A 17965-nucleotide genomic window follows, 5' to 3' on the forward strand; every position below is an offset into this window, starting at 1 on the left:
ACAAGTGAACAGGAAAAACAAAAGATGGTCTTTACTACACCCAGCTCAGGAACCAGAGAGCAACATTTAGACAGACCCCCAGCGCCTCCCCCCCCACGGTTAAAATAGGAAAGTTAGGAGAAAAGGGAGTCCTTTTGAGCAGCTTTACTGCAAAATCTCTTCGTAGTGCCCTCTGCTGTCCAGTACCAGTGCAGCAACACATGCATTCCTTTTTTTCTAGAGTGTGCAATCCTCCTTGTGCTACCGTTTGTGATGGAATATTAACTTAGCCCTCAGCTCTAGTACAGTTGCAATACAGGGGACAAGTAATTCGATAGCTTGCAGCTTGGGACTAAAGAGTTATTGCAGAAAGAATCTTTTCCTGGACTTTATGAACACGACTGCAAAGTTGGATCTAAACCCCAGTGTGCTGCTTCTACGAAAGAGTGTCAGCAGAAGTCACGCTGTTGGCAGTAAGTCATCTAAAGAGTGTTTGTGTTGTGAGGGGAGCAGGCTTTTTCCTGTGCTTGTTTGTTGCCTACTGTGATGTTTTTTCCCCAGTGGTTTGAAACAGTGAATTGCATTCCCAACTTCATTGGGTTTGACCATTTTTCTTGCTACGCAAAGCACAGTGACATTACAGAGCTGAAGTGGTACATTTAGAGCTTAGTTATATCACCCTGCTTGACACCATCTCCTTTCCAAGCTCTCGTGTTCTACACATGGGCTCCTCACCCCCCTCTTTTGAGTTCTGCACTGTCCTCCTGAGCAGTCTGAGACTGTCACTTCAGGTTCTACTGCTGAGAAGTGAGAGAGAGAGAGCTGAAATAAAGAGCTGTGTCTTTTTTCCCCTTACCTTTTCAGACAAAGTAGGCTCACTTTGAATCCTTTCAGGAAGATCTGCATGTCCCTCTGGAAATCAACAGGCAGTGTTTTCTCAAGTTAAAACAGAAAGGCCATAAGATACACCTTAGATTATATTGGGCGGGGGTCATTATTAATTACAAAATTGCATGAGCCATGTTTCCGTTATCTCTAATGGTGTGTATTTATTTCCATCGTTTTCTGTTTGCTTTTCCTACCTCATATAGTACGTTAATGCAGTTATTTGTCGAGATGCCTAAGAAATCGGAAAAAAATCCTGGAAAGTGTATTTCATATATGAGTGCTTATAGTGCTGTGTAACTCCTACTGCAGAATGTTGCTCACAGATGGAATAATTGCTGATAATTATGAAATTCTTAGATGTCTCATGAGCATATAAACTGTAAAAGATGCATCTCTAAAGATGCCAGGGTAATTTTCAAGGAGAAATCTTGTAAGATGTGGTGACTAAGGCACATAGAAGGGAAGAAATAATTTCCTTTTAAATGTACATTAATTGCCCTACGTTCCCCTTACCTGGACCTGAGCTGCGATGACACAATGCCCTGGCTGAGACCCAGCTGCACCCTTAACAGCTCAGGTTCCTCCTCTGCTGCTGTCTAACGCGGCAGTTTGATGCCCCTACTCACGTGTCATGGGCCGTGAAGTGCCTCGCTCCCTTCGCAGGAAACCCTCAAGCCTTGGAAGGTTGCGGCTGTTGGTTCTGGTGTTCCCAGTTAGCACGTGTTCTTCTTGATCACCTTCTTGCTGGGGGATGACTGTGTTGCCAGCAGACGGGTGTTCTTGTGAAAAGCTGCTTCTTACAACACAGATCAGAGCGTTGTTTAATCCTGTGCAAAACCCAAAAGGATAGTCTTTCCTACGGTAAACACATGCAGTTAACTTAGCAGGTGATCTGCAGGGAGACTGTGGTTTGCAATGAGAGTTGCAGCATTTATTGAAGAACTGGAATCCTCTTTTCTTAGCCAGGGTAAAAGGAATTCTATAAACAACCACTATTTTTATTGTTACCGTAAGTCAAACTGGATTTAACATGGCAAAGAAGCAGTGCTATTAAGTAGTTGATGAGGATTTTCAGAACTTTGATTCTGTTTAGTATCTGTGATAAGACAAATATTAAGCTGAAAGTAATTACGCCTCAACATTACTTTGCTGAGAGTACAAAGATATTCACCACATTAATCTGGCTAAGCCAAGTCAGACTTTGGTCTTTGCTGCCTCGGGTCAGCTTGTCTTTTTACCAGGTTCTAGAATAAGAGGGAGATAACACACACAAATACATACTTTATTTTTTATGTGTTCTATATTTTTACTTTAGGTAGATTTTATATATAAAGAGAAATACATATATGCACACACAGACACACAGAGTTGTGTGCACTACACATTGGGTGGGCAGTCTGAAAGGAGGAGTCTTGCTTTGTTCCTTCGAAGGCATCCCTTCTGAGGAGCAATACATTTCGGTTTATTCAGAACTGATTTGGTCCTGCATTACCCTTCATCGCTTATTACAAAAGCTGTATCACAGACTCATCATCTACCAATACCAATCCTGATGCAATACCTACTTCTTTTAACAGTCTCCAGGGAACTGGGCAGAGATTTTTTTTTTCGCTTCGTGACCATTCTGTGCCTTTACAGTGTAAATGTGGCCGTGTGTCAGCAATTTTCTTTCAGCTGCTGCCACAAAGATGTCTTTGTGCAACCATATAGGGTCAGCTTCTGAAACAAAAGCCCATCCCTAGACGTGCTATTTCTTCTGCTGATGCAGATGGCACACTGGTTTTAAGTGTACTCCTTGCAGGTGTAGGCAGGGTAATCACAGCTAGATCTAGCACACAGCACAGCAGCACAGTGTTTTTAGAGCACCAGGTTACTCACATTAAATGCTGTGTTGTGTAATATGTTGCTCCTGGAAAGGTACAAGAATTATTTAGGTGAGAGTGAACCAGAGAAAGAAAGTGTGACAACCTGTCTCTGGCACTTATGGTACACTTGTGAGCACAGAAGGAAAGAGGAAGAAATTATTTTAGCTTGGAAGAAGTTATTTTAGCTTAAAAGAAATCCCAGACAGTTGTCTTGGTGAAATAGTTTTCGTTGTACCTTGTAAGGAATTCAGTGCTGCTAACCTTTATGTTACCAGCCTGAGGTCCTTCATTGCGGAGCGCAGGTATGGATGCTTAGTGAGTTGAAATAAAGGTAACAGCTTGTTTTTATGAAATGCTTCTTTTAGACAGAAACAGGAAAGGGGAGCCATGGGTACTTCTGCAACAAAATGGCATTATGCTGGCATTTCTCTTTGTGCTTGCCAGGACAATTGTCCAGGTTAACTGCATGGTCCCTCAACAACTCTTACCTGGCATGTGACGGACCATCCGAGGATGGGGGATGTTCCTGGAGAAGTAGTAGTATGTTCCTCCTGCACAGCTCGACTCGGAGTAATGCTGGTTGTTCTGCAACATGATGTTTCTTGTATTTGTTGCGTAACTTTCTTCTTCTCTTGCGGCGTGTCTTTCTGCAGAGCAGGTTGGCTTTTCTGCTGATCACCTGAGGCCAAATGCTGGAGGTGAAGTAAAGAACATGAACTCACATAGACTGAAAGGTAGCAAAAACTTCAATTACTCTTGTTATTTTTACCTCTGCAGAATTTGGAGAAGCTCTAAACACAGGAAGGTGGAAGCAAGCTACTTACTCCTCCACTCCTAAGGAGTTGCCTTGGGCAACTAATACTGCTTGTGGGCACTTTGCCGCTGCTTTGATTTCCTTGTGGTTTCTGCTCTGGAGCTCAGCCGCTTCTTGCTGTGCGTATCTGAGACACCTTTTTGTAGTACCAGAGTGTATGGAAGCAAGGGGAGTGGATGGCTTTCTGACTTGTGAAGAGAAGTCCAGGGACGAGTGACGATAGCAAAGGAGATGTCCAGTCCATTTTGATTTCTATCTTTACGAAGGGTTGTGTATGCAGAGAGGCAGTCCCATGTCTCTTAATCTTGGTATCTGTTCTAGATTTTGCTTTTGGAGGTTGAATAATAGAGTAGTAGCCGCTCTTACCATTAACTATTTCTTTTTCCTGTCCTGTACAGTCACTAACGTTGAGAGTGTTCTTTGCCTCTGGCACTGCTTACGATACTCAGTACCACAACTTGTAAGACTGGGAACATCCTAAGAATGGCAGTTTGTTGAAGGCCCCTTGCAAATGTTGCACAGAGGTTTAGCTAATGTATTTTGTGATGATGCAGAATCAAGTTAATCAAACACAAGAAATTCACCTGTAAGAGGCTGCTGACTGTAAGAGCCTGGATGGGCTGAGAAGGGAATAAGCATTCGTCAGTTGCGCTGTTGTGCTCAGGAAGCAGCATATTATACGGAGTATGGGGGTAGAAGAGGGTTGGGAAAGGACAGGCTATCTTTTTAGAATCATAGAATCATAGAATTGTTGAGGTTGGAAGGGACCTTTAAGATCATCGAGTCCAACCTTTAGCCTACCCTGACAAGAGCCACTTCTAAACCATGTCCCTCAGTGCCCCATCTACCCTTTTTTTAAACACCTCCAGAGATGGTGAATCCACCACCTCCCTGGGCAGCCTATTCCAATGTTTAATAACCCTTTCAGTGAAAAAATGTCTCCTAATATCTAATCTAAACCTCCCCTGACGTAACTTGAACCCGTTTCCCCTCGTCCTATCACTTGTCACCAGGGAGAAGAGGTCAGCCCCCATCTCTCTACAACCTCCTTTCAGGTAGTTGTAGAGGGTGATAAGGTCTCCCCTCAGCCTCCTCTTCTCCAGGCTAAACAACCCCAGCTCCCTCAGTCGTTCCTCATAAGGTTTGTCCTCCAGGCCCCTCACCAGCGAGTTTAAGCAACTCTTAATGTTTTGCAATGTTTTTATTCCAGAAATAGCTTTTCCAAAGCCCTGTAATTTTTTTTAAATGTTTAGTACTTACTATAAAATACTCTCTCCATATGCTTAAGATTAAGTGCTTACTTGAAAGAGTGTATAAAGCAACTTGTAGAAGCAGCAAATACTTCCTTTTTTCTGGGGCTTCTGATTTTCTACTTAATCCTACTTACATTTTTATGTTGGCTACTTATAAAGGACTAACTATATCTAATGGAAGTTTTTTAAAATGCAATTCAGGTGGGAGAGTTCTCTTCTTTACTAAATTGTTTAGTGGATTTTCTTTGTTAATCTAAACTGTCTTGTGAAACATACTTTTAGAATCTCACTATCTATTTAGCAACCTAAAAGTATGATATACAATTAGTGCTGGTACAGTATGTTTTGGGGATTTTAGGGGCATCAGTTTACAAAAATAGCAACTCACAACATTGTTAATACTTAAATTAGTAAAATTAAATGCAGCGACACCACGAACAACTGGACGTTTGACAGAACGATGTTACGAGCCAACACTGTCATTTTTATATGCTAGATAATATCACATCTAAAACGTTGATTATCGTTGCAGTATTCAAAAATACTTAAAGGCTTCCCATTTCCTTACGAAGGATGCGTACAGCAGTTCTTTAGAGTAGTCTTATATCTGACTGTGTTAATGGGCTCTCGAGAAAAAATGTAATTTAGGTTGTGTATTGCTTTTTCAGCAGTTCTCAGTCTACACCTGGCAAGCGTGTAAGTGGTGGTGTAATGGACAGAAAGGACCAACTACCAGAGAGGGAAGCAGCACTGTAGAGGACCTCCTTCTCAGCAGAATACCAGGTCGGCGGCACCGTTTTGCGAGCTGCAGCAGGTAACATTCACTGGTTATCAGGGATTCACGTCTTTCCTTAGGTGGGGGTCTTGAGCTCAGCGAGCAGCAGCCCAGCTTGTCCACTCTGCCAAGTACCAGGGCTGGTGACGCAGGAAGGCTCTAGAACCGCTCCTGTCCCTTGTGACACCAGGGAGCTGCGCGCCACCATGACAGCAGCGCAGCCCCGTCTTTTGCCTGTCATTAGCAGAGGAAAGATCTTGAGTACCTCCAGCTTATCCTTTATGGTTTTATCACTCTTCCTCCTTAACATGAGAATAATATTCGTGGCCAGAAATAAACAATTCCTGTAGAGAATTAATATTTGTATGTGGACAGAGAAAAACAGGCTGTGCACAGGACTATAAAGTCACCTGAGCGTGGGCTTCTGTGTTCAAGAAAATTCACACTTTTGGACAAGATTTTAGGGATGATCTTTTCTAGAGTACAAGTGCAGTGCTCCATAGTTTCAACAGGTGAAATTGCCATCATCAAGTAGGGTTAATGGGGTGAAAATGTGAAATGCCTTTTCAGGCATTGACGAGGAAGGATCTTCAATGGTGTCATGTGATTGCTGTTTGAATCTAGTACCAGAAAGAAAATCTAGAAATCGACATTGCCACGGGCTACAGCCAGAGATGTCTTCAATGGTACTTTGCCCACAAAAATAACATTCCCGCTACACTGAGGTTGCAACTGTACTCCATTTTTCATGTCTCCTTAGAAATCCACCAGGTTTACAAGCATGATTCTGTAGATGCATCCGCTAAGTCACAGGCTATTTTGTGTGTCTCGGTTTCACAGGCTCTTACATCCTTCCCACTGCTCGTATTCCAGAAAGCACAGCTACCTGAGATGACTTTTGCCGCCCTGCGAGGGTGGACCAGAATCAGTGCTTTTGGTCACACCGGGGGGCCATAGCAGTCCATTAGCTTGTGGCCTCCAGACCCAACTATTTCAGGACATTGTACCTGTGAGTGACTGTTACTCATTTAATTTGTTGTTCGTTTTGTTGGTTTTGCAAGCCACCTTGGGAAGAAAAAGGAGGATAAAAGCTTTAGCTCTAACGTCTAAAGTTGTGATTTAAGGTCTTTTGCAGAAAAATGGGGCACAGTCTCTTTCTTTTTGTACTCCCCCGAAGTGGGAATAGATGGCATTGTCCAGCAGAAGTTGGATCAAAGCAAAAAGTGTTGGGAGGTTTTTTTACACTTGGAGGGGAAAAAAGAGGACAATGACTGGTGTGACCCTTTGTCATGACAGCAAATGTTTGGATAACTTGCAGGCTAAGATGGTATTGAATCTGTTCAAGAGAATGCAGCTGACAGCAGAAGCTCCTGGAAAGGGTCCGTGCAGCTGCTGGCTTCTGATCCTGCAGCCCAAACTGGCCTGTTACCATTTGCTTTGTTGTAAGGCCTGTGTAGAGAAGAGGTGGCTGTTGTGAAGGCATGGAGGTGGCATGAAGCATGGGCTGATTTTGAGTTGTCACACATGGAGAGACAAAGAGCCAGGACCTTTGGGGCATGTGTTAAGATGTATATTCTGTTTCTGAAAGCACTGTTATCCATTCTTTTTAAATCAAGCCAACAAGGTTGGCATGAAATTGTGGATCTACTTCTTCATGAATGCTCTGTGTCTATGGACGGGGGAAGAGCACAAGAGAGCCAGAGTTAACAGAAAATACCTGCATCTTTGTTCCATGTAAGAGAGAGCGGGGCATTGTTGGAAGGAGCAATTCAAGAAATTGAAAGGATGTGAATATTTAAATATTATTTCTTTAGATATACCAACTTGGGTGTAATACCCAAGAGTCGTAGTAGTTACTATTTTAATGGATGCATTCTTCTCCATTTCTGCTCTCATTTTCTTAAAAGCCTGTGACCTCAAAACCTGTACCACTAGTGCGTGTTGCAAAGTGTGCATGAACATTCAAAACAAACCAGAAAAAATGTAGTTTTCCTGAGCATCTCAACAGACAGTCACAAGCAACTGAACTGCCTTTATCAGCTGAGCTGACTTATATACCGTGTTCGGTTAGCTGGGGTCAGTAGATGAAATATGAGTGTGGGGTTAAGCCAGTGCTTTATACTTCAGTTTGAGTGGGATGTATGTCTGCACGAGTGCAAATTGTGCATCTTGGTTGGTACATGGTGCACATTGAGTTGAGGTGACACAATCACTTTTGATTACTTCTTGAGTATCGTAGCAAAATTTATCACATGGTCTCAGTGCCAGACCAGGAGACAAGAACTCTTTCTTACAAGTCCCTCAGTTTCAGTATACCTGTTTTATTACAGGAACCTGTATGTATTGCATTGTCTGTCAAATATTTTCCTTTTAAAAAAACCAAAAAGCGTCAGTCTCAGTCTTGGCTAGAGGTTCTGATTCAACTTCTTTCTAACTGACTTAAGTGCTTTTGCCAAATAGTGAAACGGACACCTTGGAAGTGTGGCTTCCCTTCAGCCCTGTGGGCCTGCCCCATCCCTTTCTTCTGTAGGAGACTTGCCAGGTAGTTGCATCTTTTTCACAGGGTTTGGCTGAAGAGTGTAGGAAGACATCATCGTAACCATTCATCTCTGCTGAGCTGGAGTCAGAGGCCTGATTCAAGTATGACTTGGCTTGTATCCATTTTTAGTCCTCACTCTGTTGTTACTGCTTTCAAACGGAGATGAGAAGTGGGATCCCTACAGGTCCCTGTGGTCTGTAAAGGGTTGGCAACCAACTGCTAGTGACTTTATACACCCAGTGCACTTCTCTACTTTTTAAATAACCATAAAAAAGTTTCTTCTGTTAAAAGTATGGATTGTGGTTTGTTGCTCAAGTGATGTGGGTTTTTTTGTTAGGCTTTGCAAAACTGTGATTGCTTTTGTTCCAGAAACTAGATCATCTTTTTCAAAACAGCATTGCTGTTTTTATTTCTGTAACAAAAAATGCAGCATAACTATAACCACCATGTATTACACTGATTCTCCAATAGAAATGTGTAAAGCAGGGTCCAAAAGCATCTTACGAATGTGGCTTAAGACACAGCCTTTCTTGCATCTTTACGAGTGAAAATGAACAAACACACCCACCCATGCGCATGTAGGTGTTTTTAAATCAAGCTGTTGCAAATCTGAAGCTTACCTGTCTGTGGAGAAAGAGACAGAAGAAAGAGATGATCTGATATGTTGCTCTTGGAAGGCTCCTTGTGCTAACTCCACAAGGTCACAGCAGCTTGGTGAGTAGCTATTGCCTGTTGCTTGTCCCAATCACCTGGTCCTCACTGATGCCTTCGCCAGCAGTTGGCATTGCTGCTTTTTACCTTTTCTCTGTTCGTGCTCATGTAATGAGGTCATACGAGGCTGAAGTTCATGCCTGTTGTCATGAGCTGTCACTTCAGGATGTTGTCCTCGAGATGTGTGACATGGTGAAATGGAGCAGTAAGCGTGAGTACACTGAGATGGTTGGAGCACATGAAAATCACCCCAGCATCAAATCAAGCGTGAGAAACTGAGACCTGTTTGTGAGAGAGTCTGAGAGAGTAGCTGGTAAAAGCAAGAGGGCTTGTGCTATTTGTGACACCTCCGCTCCCTGCTGTGATACCGCAACTCCTCATGACAGAGTGGAAAGGTAGTCCTCCTGTCTTTCCAGCATCTTTTTGCAGTGTGAAAGGAGGCAGGGGGAAGAGCATGAGAGCGCCAGAATTAACAGAAAACACCTGCATCTTTGCTCCATGTAAGAGCTAGCAGGGCGTTGTTGGAAGGAGCAATTCAAGAAATTCAATGCGTGTGGAAGTCTTTCATACTGCTGTTTAGTTAATTTTCAAGTCTAATATGACAAGAAAATGGCTTCCTGGGGACCACGACCGCCTACAGAACAGCGTAAGGTGTAAACCTTATTTTTTCCAGTGTAGTGCAGCTTTTTGCAATTGCTTGGGATTTACAAGTAGTTGTTATAAAACCAACTTCACCAAATAGCCATCTGGAGTCCTTAAAATGGAGCTGCCATTAAGATCTCACATAGTGCAGTACTGTCTTTATCCAAATACAGGAAACGAAAGAGAGGTTCTGGAACAGCATTTTCCCAAGGTGCTGTACAAGGAGCTTAACTGTCTTTGATAAATCAAAGAAAGGGATCATTTGGGAAAACTTGTTTTTCACAAAGCAGAGGCATAGATTCATTAGGAAATTCAGTCTAATTCTGTGGCTAGGATGCCTGTGGAGAGGTACTGCTGCTGATGCTGCAAGACAATTCATAATGTGTTAAACGTTTAAGAGATGAGGACATACCAAAAGGGAGAATGGATGGAGTCAGGTGAAGGGCAGTAGTGTTAGTTGCCAAAGTTATATGTTCTGTGTGGGTTTGATACTGCACAGTTCCCATGTTCAGCTCAAACTGTCAACTTTAGTGGAAGACGAAAGGATGAAGTATTATTAAGGTATCAGAATCTGCCAGTAATTCTGACACTTTGCCTTTTCATACTTTCCTTTCCCAGAGCTGATCCCTATTTCTTCCACTATAGGGCTATAAAAATACTAAGATGATTTTTCAATTTTAAAAGCTCTTTTGCACATGTATTTTGTTTGTTGCTTTATGAACAACATTTTTCCCAATGTTAATTGAGGTTGAAATTGAAAAAAAGAGGTTGAAATTGTGCCTGGGTCCACCAATTTAGACATAATGGAGAATCTTAAGTTATTCTTGAAACTTATTATTACCTATCTCTTTGCATCAGTTATCTATACCATCTTTACCTCGGACCGTTGTCCGTTAACTTGAGCTCAATGTGAAGTCCTATTTTCAAAAGCCTAAGTCTCATGGAACGCAAGAAAGATTTGGCACATAAGCAAGGTGGATACCTAGGGAAAACTCAAAACTAGATTTGGGGATTTGCATGTGCAGAATATCAAATCCAAGAATTTATGCACTGCCCATCTGTAGAAGAAAATAGCTAAGATGGTCTGTAGAAGTGTAAAACTGAGCTGGACAATTAGGTTTTAAAGGTAGATTAGCTCTTGCACCCAGCTAGAACCCAGAAGTTGAGAAAGATAGGGTCAGATACAGCAGAGCATTACAGATTTGTTTCAACCTTGTATCAAACAGCAACTGGCTGGAAATGCTTTGTGAGTTATTGATAAAAGTCTTGGTGAAAGATAATTGAAAGAAGCCTGGGTTGGTGGGCGATTCCAACAATTTCCTTTGGTTTCAAAATTCAATAATGTTTCTTAAAGCAGCAGTTTTCGGGAGGGAGTATCTTTGTGCCTGTGGGAAGGTGCTTCTGAAACACTTCTAGTGAATGCTTGAGAGACACAGTATCTGTTCCAAAGTGGCATCCAACTTTTTGATTAAAAAAAACCAGATTATAGAGTAAACAGCTTTAGCTACAGTCCTGGTACCAGTCCTGAGCAATTTCCTAATGGCTTATGACCTACATCAAGATAAAGATCTACAGTAAAGTAAAACCATGAACCACTTTGTTGTCCCCATTCCCACAATTCCCAACTCCAGCCCTAGAGTGATACAGAAAGGAGCATTCAGCATCCTATTGTGGAGATACAAAGATCACTTTCGCAGTGCCGGATGTTCTTCAGGCAAGAGAAATACCATCTCTGTTTTTGATCACATTCGTGGCAGTTGCTAGCTAAAATCACTTCAAAAGCAGAACAGCTTGGGACAATAAATAGCAACTGTGAGTAAATAAGGAAAAATCAAACAGAAATGGTGGATAAAAGCCAATTTGAGAAAAGTCTGTGATTTTTCTAGGTTCAAGTATCCCCAGGGTGTGAGGGGAAGGGCTGCTGTAACATTTCAAGATCTATATCTTTTCATGAACTGCGAGCTGAAGACATTGCAAGGCAGTTACTATCAGTGCTTACTATCGATTTGGAACCTGCTTACTCCTGGCTGAAGTCCAGGATTTTATTACCCCTTTCAGAAATAGATTTAGTAGGTTTAATAATGCCAGGTATGAAAATTGAACAAGTAGGAACATTTATTCAGTCGTTAAGTGCCCTCGTGGTTGTGATTTCAGGCTAAAATCAGGCAGTAAAGTGCTTTGCTTCTCTGAGCTTTTTCTTTCCACCTATTTGTCTTATTGATACCTGACAACCAGAATTGCATTTTTGATCCAAAGATATGCTGGTGGTGGGCATAAAGCTTCCTCCACCTCACCTTGTACAGTGATGCGCACAGAAAAGGTGAGGTGGGACTGAAAAGGAGAGCCACAAGAACTCTACAGGCAGCACATGCCACTGGGTTTGGAGGTCACTTTTAATTTTTTTGCATTTTGGATTTACATATTGTGTGCAAGTTATAGCACTGACTGGCACCCTGGTGTTCTAGCTTGTGGCATGTTATTTAAGAAAGCACATTTATTCCTTGCTTGCAATCTACAGGTCTGGCTGTATTATTCTCAAGATTTTCAAGGTGGACACACTTGCATATTTCAGGCGTGGCCCACTAAAGCATTGCACTGGAAGCAAAGATGAATCGCTGTACTGTTTTATAATAGGAAAAGACAAGGAATTAGGTTCTGATAACAGAAATAAATATTTATATGTAGTGTTCTCAGCCATGTGTTAAAGAAAGATCCTTCTCTGAATCCAAGCTTCAGCTGTACAAAGTCAACAAAACTGTAGAAAAATGGGCAGGGAAGTTTTCTGTTTCACCCTGCTGTCCCCAGGGAAGATCAGCTCTGGCATGCTTGTCTAACCAGGTCTTGCATACCTCCAAGATGATGGCACCGCGCCATCTCCAAGCAATCTACCTTTCTTTGCTCTCTGTGCCCAGAGAGTTTTTTTTCTGAAGTGTAATTTGAATCTTCCTTGCTTTAGTTTAAGTAATTTTTATTCCCTGGCCACCATGGAGATGGAGAACAGAAATTAAAAAGAAAAGGTGCACAGAAGCTCTAGAAGAATATGATGACTGTGCTTCACCATCAGGCATCATTGCTCTGCTTACGAAAGCTCTGATTTTCATCGCTGAGCTTTGTAAAGTTTTGGGTACTGCCAGAACTATTGGCAACCCTGAGCAGCTGCTAAACAGCAGAATACAACCAGAGATCTTTACACCTGTGTAATAAAACATTAGAAAGGCAATAAAGAAGGTATGCCTCATGAACCTGAAAAGAAAGTCTCAAAAGCAGGAAATACGAAGGGGATATGGCAAAAAGTCAAACCTTCTGGCTAAAATGGGCAAACTTTCTTTTAGTGGCAGGCAGCAGGGAGGTCACAGCAAGGGGGCACAAGTAAGCCTGTTGCCTTTGGTTTGGTTTCCACATAGACTCACGTCCCATGTCACATGTGCTCATTGACCCTATGTTTGCAATTGTGTTTGATTCTTGACTTGACTCTTCAGGAGGGCATCTGAATGATTTGAGTGGAAAAGAGCCTCTCTGAATACCCCCATCTTAGGGGGGGTCGCAGCTGCAGCCGGGACACTGGCTGTGGACACTCTTTGCACCCCAGAGCCAAGGAACTGAAAAAGAAAATACTCTGAAGTACAGCCTGGGACTATTGGGCTTGCCTTTGAAATATTGGTACCTACTGACATCAGTTCCTTTTCTGAAACTGCTGAATAACCTGAACCTTCCTGTTGGAAGCTTTGAGAAAGATCAGATATCGACTATTTAATTGCATAGTTAGCTGAAAATCAATAGATGAATGATGATATAAATGTATGTTGTTTTATGGATACTGTCATGCTGCTGATGCATGTTTGCAATGATGTAGGCAGGTGTAACAACACATTTGGAGGTTAATCTGGTTTGAATCCGTAAGGTGGTACCTCAGTGTAAGTGCTGTTGCAGAACTTCTAGGGGAAGACTTTGCTGTGCACTGGGCAGATTTAGGTGGCTTGTGTGAATTAACAATGCATTTACCTATTTGTAAAATAGATCTTGAAGGTTACATTCCTAAAATCCTTAGAACTTGAGCATAAAGTCAGAGAAGTTGGTGTTGGTTCGTATTAGTGGAAAGTATCTATTTATTCCGCAGGGGGATTTTAAAATAATCTTTAAGTAAGCACACGTTCTTCTTCTTCTAAGTTACTCTGAAAGGCAGAGATGGACTTCAATATGACTTCCAAATCTACGTCTGACTTAACTTTGTCCCATCTTTGAAATGTATAGATAGCTTAATTGTCTCTCTTCCAAGAAGGTGGCTCTGTTAGCTGGAACAACAGTATGTACTACTGACACTCTTAAAGCCAGTAAATAATAAAATTGTTGATTCATACTCATTCCCTTTTGCTTCATTTCTATTTCAAGTAGTGTAAGATGTGCTTTGTTCTTTTTGTTTGTCACTTGGCTGTGATTTTTCAGAGGCCTAAAATGAAGATAAAAGGCAGTATTTAAAAAAGGGGTGTTCGTACTTGGTTCAGTACTCTCCTTAGATATTATTTTCCTCTTCATATTCTTTTAATACTTGCTCTAAACCTACAAATTTTCAGAACTGGTATTTAGCTAATTTGCAGCTTCCACCTTTGCTGTTTGGTCTTTAGCTTACTAAAATGAATAAGGCATTGTCCCATGAGCAATTGACTTATTTTCTGTGTGTTCTGGGAAGGTATTGGTATTTATTTCTGCAAGTCTTTTTTTACGTTCTTCTCACAAAACTGCATGTCATCATCCCATGCTTGCTTAATTCAGCTCCATTGCGTTGTCATGCACATTTGTATAATCTTCAGATATGATCCCTAAACTGTTTGAACAGGTTTAATTTGACCTGCCCTGCCTGTTAGCTCTGAATCTTACCTGCTGCTCCATTTTATCTCTGCACTTTATACTAACAAGCACCTGCAGTGTTTCATGTACCTAATCCTTTGGACATCCTTAAATGTGCAGGCAGAAAAATACAGAGGGGCAGAGGTTACAGCTTCTGTACTGTGTAAGGTGGGACTTAAGAATTGTTGCAATGTTTTTCTATCTACCCCTAACGTGTGGAGCTAAATCTTTTGTGCTTAACAAGTTCTGAAGAGTAAGAAGTGACTTGCAAAAGAGTAACTTGGAAATTGCCATCACACAGTAAGAAGAAATGCTGAAATTTCAATGTAAAGACACTCCAGAAGGCCAAAACTATATTTGCTTCGTTATTTTTAACAGCTAAATCACTGTCTGAAAAGAAACATACATGAACTTCGGTAAGCTTAAAAACAACTATTAACAGTGTAGATTCAGGAAAAAGTAACCTATTTTTAAAAATGCTTAAGTATTAGCTAAAGCTAATACACATTTTATTATCTGTAGGACAGAATGTATAGTTGCCGCTAAAAACTGTGATATGTAACTGCCCTTAAAAGCTTTTTTCTGTGAAGAGTTAAGTCACTTGAGCTGTGATTATAATATCCTCCTGTTAAATTGGGTCATGTTCAGTGCAGAGGAATGAATTTTCTTGATGTTAAAAGAAGGCTGTTTCAGAAACCATTAGCTCTCTTCACCTGGAGTCAACTTTGTGCATTGACTCAGGAGAGCAAGCCATGCAAGGCTGCTCAGCTCTGGTAGGAGTCAGGAGTGGGAAGCAGACTGTACTGCCTGTGAAGTGGAAGTAAAGAACCACCTTCCACTACAAGCGCCTGGCATCAGAAACTGTAGCTATGGCTACAATCTCCTGAGCATGGCCAGTGTTTCATGTCCTTTGCCCCAGTTATAGTCCCCAAGTAAAGATGAGCTGGAGTTGCATGAACGCGCCTTTGTTCGGTGTTCCTAACTTCTTGTGTGCAAGCTCACCAGCCATTAACAACTCCAGTGTGTTCATTCTCTTCTGCCTCTGTTGCTACATTTCACCGCGATCTGCTGAGGTTAAAGAATGACTGGAGAGAGAATATTAGTGCCACATGTTCAGCTGGGCCAAGTGAGATAAAAAGCTGATAAAGGAATTAATTGCATAAGAAGGAATAAAATACATAGGTAAGCATGAAGAAAAATCCTCTTAAGAGTGAACTGCCCTAAACGGGGAGAGGATGGGGACTAGGGGTCAATTAAGTATTTTCTGGCAAGTATCGGAGCAAAGCATGGGGCCTGTGTGAGCAAGTCATAAAGGGGGCAGCACTGTTGCTTTCCTGCGTGCCAGGGCCGCTGTACACCTCGATCCTGGGCATCTTGAGCAATCTGGCAGAACAAAGCAAATAAACCAGCTTCTGCAATAGAGTTATGCAAGTTGGTTTGTGTTTCACTGGCACCATGTGCAGTCCTTTTTCTTGCCACCTTCTTCCTAAAGACCATGCCACCTACCCCTGCCACAGGCTGCAGACAGGATCCACGGACCAGTGTTCCCAGTTAGAGGTACCCACTTTGGCCAAAGGAGATGGTTTCCAGATGGCCTCAACTCCATTCCCTGAAAAAAACAAAAAACATTTCATGGTCTTGGTGCTGCATATAGCTAAAGAGATGAGGAGAGTTTTGAGGGGAAAGGAAACGTAAAGGTATCAGAGAAGAAAAGGGATGGGAACTTCAGCATAATGGAGGAAAGGAGAAAGACAGCTGTCAAGGAATAGCCTGGACTAGAAATACTTCATTCTGATACAAGTTTTTCTAGGAAGTCGCTAGGTCTTGCCTCCTGAGGCTTTGTGAGCACATTACAGAAAGGTGAGTCATGTTGTTTTGGATGTTGGGGAGATTTTCCTCTAGCTGGGTGAGGAATGAGTCTTTTTTGCTTGTTGAGGTTGGCCATCCAAATGTGTGGTCTTTCCCAACTGATATGTCAGGGTTGCAGCATGAAGTCTCTGCTCGCTGGGTGGTGGGAAAAGGGGCTCAGAGCAGGGTGGTGACAAGTCCATGTTCAGGCAACTTCGTGAGGGAGAATACAAGTTTAACTGGCTGATTTTGTATACCCAAACAATATATTTTGTTAGCTCATTACTGTAAGCAGTATGCAGGAGAAATTATTTGTTACTTTGATCTAGATAAAATCCGTGTGGTTAGAGTCATAGTGTCCATGCATGAACTTGGCCAACACAGGGCTTATCTGAGGTTATTCTACCTTAGATGTGCCACAAAGACTATACAGTTCAGAATGTTCGTAAGCCCAACGTGTAGTATCTGCTATACTGTGAGCAGTGATAGCTTATCTGCAGCAATATCATAAATCAAAAGATTTATGAAATTAGCTTCACTATGAACTTTGAGATGACTGTAGCAGGCAAAATTTCTGTGGGATCTGTAGCTCTGTACTTTCAAGAAACAGCAACAGAGATTAATTATCACCACTGCTGCATAAAGCAAAGTGTTATTACACTGTAATAACAATGTATATTTACACTGTAAATACAATGTGTGTGTGGTGGTTGGAGGCCATCTTGGGCATAACGATAATGAAGTGATAGTTTTTGATTCTTGGATAAGTAAGGAGTGGCATCAGCAGGACTGATACCTTGGACTTCCAGAGGGCAGACTTTGGTCTATTCAGGAGCCCGGTTGACAGAATCCCTTGGGAGGCAATCTGAAGGGCAAAGGGGTCCAGGAAGGCTGGACATTCTTCAAGAAGGAAATCTTAAAGGCACAGGAGCAGGCAGTCCTCATGTGCCAAAAGACAAGCCAGCAGGGACGACCGGCCTGGCTGAACAGAGAGCTTTGGTTGGAACGTGGGAAAAAAGGGTGAGTTTATGACCTTTGGAAGAGGGAGCAGGCAAGTCAGGAGGACTACAAGGATGTTGTGAGGTTATGCAGGGAGAAAGAAGGGCCAAAACCCAACTAGAACTTAATCTGGCTACTGGCGTAAAAGACAGTAAAAAATGTTTCTATAAATACATTAGCAACAAAAGGAAGGCTAAGGAGAATCTCCATCCTTCATTGGATGCTGGGAAACATAGTGACCAAGGATGTCGTCTTTGCCTCAGTCTTCAGTAGTCAGACCAGTTGTTCTCAGGGTGCCCAGCCTCCTGAGCTGGAAGGCATGGAAGGGGAGCAGACTGAAGCCCCCATAATCCAAGGGGAAATGATTAGCGATGTGCTACCCCACTTAGACACACACAAGTCTACAGGGCCTGATGCGATCCACCCAAGGGTTCTGAGGGAGCTGGCGGAGGTGCTCACCAAGCCACTTACCATCATTTATCAGCAGTCCTGGCAAACTGGGGAGGTCCCAGTTGACTGGAGGTTAGCAAATGTGATGCCCATCTACAAGAAGGGCCACAAGGAGGATCTGTGGAACTACAGGCCTGTCAGTCTGACCTTGGTGCTGGGGAAGGTTGTGGAGCAGATCATCTTGAGTGCCGTCACACGGCACATACAGGATAATCAGGTGATCAGATCCAGTCAGCATGCATTTATGAAAGGCAGGTCCTGCTTGACTAACCTGATGTACTTCTGTGACACTCTCCACTTAGTGGATCAGGGAAAGGCTGTGGGCGTTGTCTACCTAGACTTTAGTCAAGCCTTTGA

General features: G+C 42.3%; 3 protein-coding genes across 7 annotated transcripts in view; 2 read left to right on the forward strand and 1 right to left on the reverse strand.

Moving 5' to 3' along the window:
- TRMT10A (tRNA methyltransferase 10A) overlaps positions 1 to 3848 on the forward strand; it is a 22034-nt gene extending 18186 nt beyond the window's left edge. Inside the window, exon 6 of one of the 4 annotated variants that reach the window (XM_074589500.1) lies at positions 3510 to 3848. In XM_074589500.1, the coding sequence (XP_074445601.1) occupies positions 3510 to 3763 (254 nt within the window). In that variant the 3' untranslated portion in view covers positions 3764 to 3848. The remainder of the gene's footprint in view (positions 1 to 3509) is intronic. The other 3 variants (XM_074589497.1, XM_074589494.1, XM_074589496.1) reach the window with 3 other exon arrangements.
- Positions 1 to 17965, reverse strand: part of C5H4orf17 (chromosome 5 C4orf17 homolog) — a 23344-nt gene that overhangs the window by 3452 nt on the left and 1927 nt on the right. The window contains exons 2-5 of the mRNA XM_074589507.1: positions 15818 to 15920; positions 3221 to 3424; positions 1494 to 1663; positions 836 to 891 (exon numbers count right to left, since the gene is read on the reverse strand). Coding sequence (XP_074445608.1) covers positions 836 to 891; positions 1494 to 1500 — 63 coding nt within the window. The 5' untranslated portion in view covers positions 1501 to 1663; positions 3221 to 3424; positions 15818 to 15920. The remainder of the gene's footprint in view (positions 1 to 835; positions 892 to 1493; positions 1664 to 3220; positions 3425 to 15817; positions 15921 to 17965) is intronic.
- The window catches only part of LOC141744159 (alcohol dehydrogenase 1), a 26072-nt gene continuing 13577 nt past the window's right edge, over positions 5471 to 17965 (forward strand). For both annotated transcript variants that reach the window (XM_074589492.1, XM_074589493.1), the window contains exon 1: positions 5471 to 5613. The gene's annotated coding sequence lies outside the window, so the exon portion shown is untranslated. The remainder of the gene's footprint in view (positions 5614 to 17965) is intronic.

Source organism: Larus michahellis, chromosome 5 (assembly GCF_964199755.1).
Source record: "Larus michahellis chromosome 5, bLarMic1.1, whole genome shotgun sequence".
Lineage (NCBI taxonomy): Eukaryota > Metazoa > Chordata > Aves > Charadriiformes > Laridae > Larus > Larus michahellis.